This window comes from Pteropus alecto, unplaced genomic scaffold, assembly GCF_000325575.1.
Source record: "Pteropus alecto unplaced genomic scaffold, ASM32557v1 scaffold1887, whole genome shotgun sequence".
NCBI lineage: Eukaryota > Metazoa > Chordata > Mammalia > Chiroptera > Pteropodidae > Pteropus > Pteropus alecto.
Window position 1 is genome coordinate 21,214 of NW_006440205.1, and position 10,161 is coordinate 31,374.

Genomic DNA, 10,161 nt, shown 5'->3' on the forward strand with positions numbered 1-10,161 from the left:
TGGTCAAGAGTCTTTAGAGTGATTCCAAATTATATATCATATATTAGCATTTAGAAAAGAACCAAATTGTTAATCAAAAACATAACTTTAATAATGTTAGCTTTGAATAAGGAGAATATGAGGGAATCGACTGACATTTATGCTACCCATGAAATCATACTACATTAGTGGATAAATCTATCATACCTATAGTTTGATTTAAAATATAATATGAAAATATAGCTCAGATTAATAGAGCTAATTAAAGTATACTGAAAGGTAATAGAATGGATTAAAATAGATTTTTTACAGATAAAGTACTCTATATAATAATCTCTCTAAATTATAGGAGATGCAGATCGTACAGAAGTCATCAGTGATGAACGACTATACAGTAACAACATTGATTCTGCTGGGACTGACAGATGAGCCTCAGCTGAAAGTTCTGATTTTTATCTTTCGATTTCTCACCTATATGCTGAGTGTAACTGGAAACCTGACCATTGCCATGCTCATCTTTGTGGATCCCCACCTTAAAACACCCTTGTACTATTTTTTACAAAATTTCTCCTTCTTTGAGATCTCGTTCACGACTGCCTGTATTCCCAGATAACTTGTATAGGATAGCAACAGGCGACAAAGTCATTACTCATAATGCCTGTGTCATCCAAGTGTTTTTTACCGATCTCTTTGCAATAACAGAATTTTTTCTGCTGGCTGCTATGTCCTACGACCGCTATGTGGTCATCTGCAAATGCGACCATCATGAGCAGCAAAGTTTGCAGGAGACTTATTTTTTGTTGTTGGTTGGTTGGATTGTTGGTCATAACCCCCCCACCCCACCCACACAAACACACTTAGTCTGGGGCTGAATCTGAAATTCTGTAATTTGAATGTCATTGATCATTTTCTCTGTGATGCTTCTCCCCTCCTGAAAATAACGTGTTCAGAAACATGGTTCATGGAACAAACTGTTTTAATCTGTGCTGTGCTGACCCTCATTTTTACTCTTATTTGTGTAGTTTTATCCTATACTCGCATTATCAAGACAATTTTAGGATTTCCTTTTGCCCAGCAAAGGAAAAAGGCCTTTTCCACTTGTTCTTCTCATATGATTGTAGTTTCCATGACCTATGGCATATGCATGTTCATCTACATGAATCCCACAGCAAAGGAAGAGGTGACTATTAATAAAGTATTTGCTACTCATTTTTCCCATTTCACCTATGTTAAATCCATTTATTTATACACTGAGAAATAGGCAGTGAAGGAAGACTTCAACAATGCAATAAAAAAATTGCATCATTCTTAAGGAAGTAAAATAATATAGCAAAAATAGTAAAATAAAATAGCAGTCTATAAATGAAAGTAAAATGAAAGGGGAATGGCTGCTAGATCTTGAAGCTTATAATTTTCTTTACCTTGCTGCTCTTTAGATTTGCTTATATTGCTCCTTAATCAACTTATTTCTTTCCTTTGGTATTTACTCTACTTCTTGTAGGAGATTTGTCTCAGTAAAAAAAAAAAAAAAAACAAATAAAAGTACACTCCTCATTAACTTATTTGTAGATAAATAGAACCCCATATAATTAAATTTTGTAATATAATAAAATCATTCGTTAGTCTCCCAGACACTGGTAGCATAGTACTACTGATTATTGTACTCTCATGTGCATGAAATACTATATAAATCAAATAAGTATTAAAATTTTGTGATAAAATATTGAATAGGATTAATTTGGGTGTGATATAAGAATGCAAGGATCAACTGAGAGGGAAATAGTTTGTTTCTAACAACCTAGGTAAATACATTAAAAACAAAAAACATGCTGGATAAAATTGACAATTTTTTTTCGTTAATTTTTATTCTTTTTAATTAAATTTATTAGGATAAATTGGTTAATAAAATTATATAGGTTTCAAGTGTACAATTCAATAATATGTCATATATATTGTATTGCTTGTTCACCACCCAAACAGTCTTGGAAAATAAAAAATTAGAGGACTCACATTTCTTAATTTCAAATCTTACATGAAAGCTACAGTAATCGAAACATCATCTTCCATGAGTATAGGTATTTAGACCAACAAATTGGAGAATCCAGAAGTAAACCCTTACATTTATGGTCAACTGGCTTTCAATAAGAGTACCGAGATAATCCAGTGAGGAAAGAATAGCTTTTCAACAAATGGTACTGAGACAACTATATATCCACATATAAAATTTTGAAGATGGACTCCTAACTCAAAATGCATGCAAAAGTTAACTCAATTAGATCAAAGGCCTAAATTTAAATGCTAAAAGTATAAAACCCTTAGAAAAATACATTATATATTTGTAGCCTTGGATTAAGCAATGGTTTCTTAGATATAATACCAAAAGTACAAATGACAAAAACAACAACAACAACAACAAAAAACCAAAACCAAATTGACAACAACCCATAAATGCATAAATTGGCTTCATAAAATTTAAAACTTCTGTGCTTCAAAGGACACCACTAAAAAATGGAAAGACAATTCACAGAATGGGAGAAATGCTTACAAATCACATATCGGATAAGGGACTTATATACATAAAAGACTTTATATATATAGTTTTATATATGTAAAAAGTTATATATATATATATACATATATATATAAACTTGAACAGTTAAAAAACAAACAACTTTTTAAATAGGTTAAGAATTTGAATAGACATTTATGCAAATAAGATATATAAATGGCTAACATACACTTGAAAAAATACTCAACATCCTTAGTCATTAAGGAAATGCAAATCAAAACCACAATGAGATGCCACTTCATACCCACTAGAATGGCTAAAATAAAAAGACAGACAAAATAAGTGCTGACAAACATTGTATCGAAACAATCTTTGCTGAATATTCATAACATAGTGCAGCCACTTTGGAACAATTTTGTAGTTTCTCAAAAATTAAACAGAGTAACCAAATGACTCAGCAATTCTACTCTTTAGTATTTACCAAAGAGAACTGAAAATACATGTACACACAAAGATTTGAACCTGAATGTTAATAGCAGCATTGTTCATAATAGCCCCAAAGTGGAAACAACCCAAATGTCTATCATTGGATAAATGGATAAACAAAGAGTGATATATCAATACAATGAAATATTATTTGATAAGAAGAGGAATGAAGAGCTGATACATGCTTTAACATGAATGAACCTTGAAACACTATGTTAAATGGAAGAAGCCAGTCACAAAAGACTTATTGCATTTATATGAAAAATCCAGAATTAATAATTCCACAGAGACAGAATATTGTTTATTGTTCACAAACAATTGGAAGCAGGAGGGAATGGAAGTGACTGTTAATGATTTTCTTTTAGGAAGGTAAAAATGTTCTAAAATTAAATAATGGTGGTAATAACAAAATGTTATGAATATACTAAAACCCACCAAGTGGTGTTCTTTAAGGAGGTAAATTATATGAAATCCATTCTTTTAAATAAAGCTTTAACTTTAAAAATGAGTTATTTATATATGCAATAAGAAGGCTAAATTTCAAAAAGTATATGCTAAGTGAAAAATGCCAGGCTCAAAAACATACTTATTATTCAACTCATATAAAACTCTAGAAAACACTGACTTTTTATAAACTGAATCTATAATGACAGAAAGTAGATGGCTGGTTGCTAAGAACTTAAGATAGGGTGAATGCTAAGAAAGAACATAAAGGAGAAACTTTGGGTGGATATAGAAGTCTTTTTTCATTGTGGTTATGGTTATAGAAGTGTACACATTTGTCAAAACTCGTCAAACTGTACAATTAAAATGAATACGTTTTATTCTATGTAAATTATACTTAAAAAAATCTGAAACCCAACCTTGATCCAGAGTAGTCCTTAGTTAAATTGAGGTAATAATCCTCATACTCTATAAAAGAAAAAAAGATGCTAATTAATAACATGAATTTATATCCAAAGACACTCTGATATTCTTAACTTGAACGGAAATTTTAATTACTTTACCTAATACTATTAGTATATTATAATTTTAAAATAAACATCCGATTTCTGGAAAAATTTTACTTCTAGTCATTATTCTGATAACATTCCAAAAAATTCTTCTTGTAGATCTTCTAATAATTGTGAAAAATGAAAAAGAATTTAAAATAAATCAGAAGGGACTAAATAAACTGCTGGATAACCATAGAACTACATTTTTAAAACAGTGAAACATTGTAAAGAGCATAAATTTACAAGAACAAAGTTTGATTTAAACTCTGATGCTACGCTAATACAATGGATTATAATTGAATAAAATTAAAATAATTCATGTCAGTAATTATCAGGTTAAGAATAGATTCACATATATCTAAGTACAAAATAGCATGTGACAGATATACATCTCAATATGTTTTTTAATTAATGTTCATACATTTGTAAATATTACATGTGATATATAGGGGCATATTTACAAGAGGAAAAGTATGGAAAGATATGTTTCAAAATACTCACATTCATTATTTTTGTAAAAGTTATTTTCCTTGTTTTTTGCCCAATATTTTTCTATTTTTGTTTATTTTACCAAATGTCTTAGAAATATGTAATTTATTCATTTTATAAATATTTATAAAAGAGAAAAAGTAGATCTATGATCTTTTGAATACCTTACATGATAAGGATTAATTAAAAGAAACACAACTAGCTATTTTATTAGACTCTTATTATTTTCCTACCAGTCTCTTTGAAGTGATTGTGATGTTTTCGCTTTTCTCTAAAGGCTGTGTCCCCACTGTTACTGTGTTAAGTTCCTTTTTTTCCCCCAAGTTCATTACACAAATGATTCATTAGTGATTTTTGAACATGGTCACCAAGGTCCCATTTGTTAATAAACAACTTTGTTGCAAACTTGGCAAATAAACGAGCTTGAAAATGGAAAATTCTCTCCCTAAGAGCAGATAATTCAGAACGGCACCTCTTCTAAAGCTACTGGAAGTGTCTCTTTACTAGATTTTTTTTTTTTTTAGTGATATAGAGTAAAATAAAATATTTCCTGGGCTTATGGCAGCACTTCCATCTTGAAGAAGTTTATACAATTGACTGAAGATAGAAACTCAAGTCATTCAAGGCTTCTGTAACCGTGGGTATGGATTCAGTTGGTAATGAGCAGAAACTGTCATGACATTCATTTTCAAATTTGTAACTGTGCAAATGCAGTTAAACAACTCATCGAAGGAGGCTATGACTAACTGCTAGAAGTATAGATATGATAGATTCTTTCTTTTCTGTTATATTCTCTTTTGGTAAGTTTGGTAAGATTTTCCCTGATTGTATAAAACTGAGAGATGTGAATTTTAATGTGAATATCAATGAAATATTATTTTTAGAATGTATTTTTTTATTCACTGATATTGTTTTTATGCAAGAATAAGTAGGAAGTCATCTAAAGGTAGTATAACTTGAGAGACACAAAGAAGCAATACCTCCCTAACAGAAAAAATAGATTGACAACTTGAGTAACATTGCATCATCTCATTGGAAAACAAAAATTTTAAATCTTTTATATATAATATAAACAGTAATCAGTCAATACTAACCCAGAAAAATTCATTACTCAAGACCTGCATTGTAATATAGGAGTTCTCACGGAAGCATGGTTTTAATGACTGGAAGAAAAAAAATAATTTTATGACTGAATACTACTTAAAGTGAATTGGGCTGCATAGTTGCCACAGAGAAGCACAGGGAGGGTGGAGGGTTGCAGAAATGATCTTTTGGTGCATCTCAGGATGATCCGCGTGAATTTGAGGTGCAGACCTACATTCCATGGGAGCATCTTAGCTCTCAAGCAAACCAGGAGCAAGTCCATATTCCATTTCTGTGATAGTGACTCTCATTCCTGAGATTCAATTCTGAAACTTACACGTATGATCAGAGCGGAGACTGACCCTATCTCAATATGGAGGGAATATTATAAAGTAATATAGTGAAAAATTTCTCATAACAAACAAATTGGAGTCTCCAGCACAAATTGTAGGAATTTCTTTTTTGGGAAACACTGATTCAGTTTTTTAAATGTTTGAAAATCTGAGGTAGTATTTGGTTTGCGAAAGTTGAGAAAAAAAATCTGTAGAAAACATATTGCCAGAAATTTAGACGGTCAAAGTCCCTGGCTTCTGGTTTTCATACCCTACTGAGAGATACCTCGGGAAAGCCAAAGCAATATTAATGAACATACAACTATTCCTCTGATTAGCCAATATAGCAGAGAGGGGAAGGCAACTATCACTTTTTCAGGAATAAAGGTAATGGATGTAAACTGAGTAGTGCTTCTTCCAAAAGAGACGAAACTAGACAGAAAAAAAAAAAAACTTCAAAAAGGGTCAAAAAGCAAAAGCTGTGGTACATATATACAATGGAATATTACTCAGTCGTAAGAAGAGATGAAATACTGCCGTTTGCAACAACATGGATGGACCTCGAGATAATCATGACAGACAAAAAAAGTTGGAAATCATATGATATCACTTATACGTGAGATATAAATCTAAAAGCAACAAATGAACAGGACAAACAGACTCATGGACATGAACTACAGACTAGTGGTTACCAGAAGGTAGGGGGTGGTGGAGAAGGGGGAAGGTAGACAGTTTAAGGGGGTCAAATATAGGGAGTAGGAGGAAGGCAAAGTAGGTAAATGGGAGCTGAAGGAAACTGGACTTTGGGTGGTAAACACACAATAGAATATACAGATGTCAAATTATAATGTACACCTGAAAATCATATAATTGTATTAACCAATGTTATAAATGAAGAGTTTTAATAAATAGGTTTTAAATACACTTGTTAAAAATAAGGATTTGATAACTTCCAACTAATCTGTATAAATAACTAACTGACCTCAGGGAAAATGGAAAAGTTTCCTAAACAAATTTCAACACAATATTTACACGATTGTTAGATAGGATTGAAAACATAGTAAAATAGAAATAACAATTGCTCTGAATAACACCCAGCTCCTATATCAGAGTTTCCTTAAGTTCCAAAAAATATAAACATTTAACTTAAAAACCAATGACCAAGTATTTACATCTAAAATAGAACTGGAACTTGAGAAACAGATGAGTAAAGGAAAAGATAGTAGTATTAAAGAAAAATTTATTGCAGGTAGATAATCTAAGTAAGGCGAATTGTTTAATATGCAGCCAAATCTATTAGTCTGATTGTAAGAAACTCAAGGAAAGTAACAGGAGGGAAGTGTGGACATTTTTATGTTTGAGGTGTATTTGACTGTATCCTGAGATTCTTAAGAGCAATTATTTTGAGGGATTAAGCAATTAGGAGTATAAGAAAATATCCACCAAGTGTGCTTGTTAAAGTAAAGAAACTAAAAGAAGAGACTGAGGAATATAAACATGATAGAGACAAGAAAGAAGAGAAACACCCAGGAAGTAGAAATAAAAATGTGGGAGGAAAAAATGTAATGTTATGATAAATTATGAGAGAACGTTATAAATAGTGTGTGGTGAAAGTACACATTCCACGAAGAATTCTGCCACTATTTTATACCAAAAAAAGAGCTCTTTGATAAACTTTGGCAAATATGGTTTCATTATCATGGTGGTGGCAAAAGTGTGATTACCACATGGTGAAGAATGAATTGATGGTGAATAACAACAGGAAAATAGCGAGCATATATTTATTAGTTATTATGAGCTAGGTACTTTTCTAGTATTCAGACACATATAAACTTAAAAATTTAAAAATAGCATTTAAAAAGATACTATTACTATTTCTACTTTATAGATGATAAAACTGAACCACAGCAAAAGCACACAGTACTTGGGGAATGTGACTTGTAGTCAAATCTGATTTTTTGTACTTAAGGACATTGGTACCGAGATGTTTCAATCTTAGCTAAACAGTTTAAAAGGTAAAAACGATTTGATGTCATAAAATCCTGTGAATGTCACACCCAACTTATCTTAAAATTCTGAACAACATATTTCTCACCAAAATACTCTCTATGTTCTGCACAACAATAGAATGACTAAATGACTAAAAATATTAGAAAGAAACTCATGAGAAAAAGATGGTAAGAAATGAATAAGGAGAAAGTTGTTTAGAGAATAAAACATAAGTTTAAAAATATGAAATAATGCTAGAACGCAAAATCTTAGGCAATGGAGATGGAAAGCCTACAATAGTAAGCCCCAAAACATTTGTGTTATATTTGCACTTTCTCAATGACCAACTACAAAGAAAAACATTAAAGTTTTAAGAAAGATTTGGCTTTAGGATTTAGCTTCAAAATGTAACTACACGAGTAATTCCAACCCAGTGTGTGCTGATAAAAGTAAAACATAAATTGGGAATAAAAAGCAGTGAGAAAATGATTTATACTATGTTCGAGTGTGGTATAGATAAAGTAATCTGACTTTTTAAAAAATAAACCTTGAAATTATGAAAACACACCACTGTGGAACCTAATAATAAAACATAATAAGATTTATAACTAAATTTCAAAAACTTGCATGTCGAGTCTCTTTGAATAGGTTGTTGAGCAATTAATTTTTGCTGCGTGATGTTAATAACACTCACCTCATATCAAATATCTCTAAATTATAAATCCAGAATGAAGAGCAGTCAGGATTTGATGAGTAGAAGTCAGAAGTTATGATGAGAAACCAAACAGTCACAACGTTTACCCTGCTGGGACTGACGGACAACCCACAACTGAAGGTTGCGATTTTTATCTTTTTATTTCTCAGCTATATCTTGAGTGTAACTGGGAACCTAACAATCATCTCCCTCACCTTCATAGATTCTCACCTTAAAACTGCCATGTACTTTTTCCTACAAAATTTCTCCTTCTTAGAAATCTCATTTACATTGGCTTGTATTCCCAAATATTTGTACAATATCTCAACGGGTGACAAGACAATCACATATGACTATTGCGCCATTCAAACATTTTTTATAGACCTCTTTGGTACTACGGAATTTATTCTTCTGGCCACCATGTCCTATGACCGATATGTGGCCATCTGCAAACCCCTACATTACGTGACCATCATGAGTCACAGGGTCTGTAGAAGACTTATCCTTTGGTGCTGGGCAGTTGGCTTGTCGATCATAATTCCTCCACTCAGCCTGAGTCTAAATCTGGAATTCTGTGACTCTAATGTTATTGATCATTTTTACTGTGATATAATCCCCCTCCTAGAGATCTCATGTTCAGAAACATGGCTCATAGAGCAGGTGATCACAGTCTGTGCTGTGTTGACCTTTATCATGACCCTGGTATGTATACTTCTATCCTATGTATACATTATCAAGACTATCTTATAATTCCCTTATGTCCAGCAAAGAAAAAAGGCATTTTCTACCTGTTCTTCCCACATGATTGTCATTTCCATCACCTATGGAAGCTGTATTTTCATCTATGTTAAACCTTCATCAAAGGAATCAGTGGTTATTAATAAGGCTGTGGCAGTTCTCATAGCTTCTATCGCTCCTATGCTGAACCCCTTTATTTACACCCTGAGAAACAAACAAGTAAAACAAGCTTTCAATGACTTGGTCAAAAGAATAACATTGTTTTTAAAGAAGTAAGGGAGTTTGCTAATATGGAAGAATCAAGTTTGCATCATCAAAAAGATCAGACCTCCCTAAGCTATATCTTTAAGGTTTTAATCCTTTCCTTCCTGGCAAGGAAGTTTTATTGAGATTCAATTTCTCAATAAGAAAATATAATACATTTCGAAGAAACAAAAGAATGACTTTACATTATCTATGAATTGGTATATGGAACTAAATATATAAATATAATAATTGTGAATGTTCCCAAGGAAAACCCAGTGATACCAGGAGAATGGACTTAAAAATGCCACTAGTCACTACCAATTACTTGTAATAGATGCAGGAACTCATATTAAATATTGGGCCATCTGGAGCTGCAGGTGTTTTTTCAATCAAATATTAATTATATGCTCTGCCCTAAAAGCTTCTTAAGGTTGATGCATTAGATTACTTTTATCAATATGATGTAGGTTCAGAGATCATTGTCTCTTTCTAAGTTTTTCTACTAAATTATATGAGCTTTCATCTGATTATAATAATTAATTTTGATTTTCACATACCTAGTGATTCATTGTAAATGATTTTTCCAGCTTCTTGCATAACTCTTTGCAGAAAAATCTACAT

At 31.7% G+C, this 10,161-nt stretch overlaps 1 protein-coding gene and 1 pseudogene across 1 annotated transcript; both read left to right on the top strand.

Moving 5' to 3' along the window:
• The first annotated feature begins 358 nt into the window (after positions 1-358).
• On the top strand, positions 359-1,271 carry LOC102885843 (annotated as a pseudogene).
• A 7,360-nt stretch (positions 1,272-8,631) lies between these two features.
• LOC102885354 (olfactory receptor 6C2-like) lies at positions 8,632-9,570 on the top strand. Its single transcript, XM_015593453.1, is given in 1 exon segment — positions 8,632-9,570. A coding segment is annotated over 1 exon segment (939 nt).
• Positions 9,571-10,161: the final 591 nt, after the last annotated feature.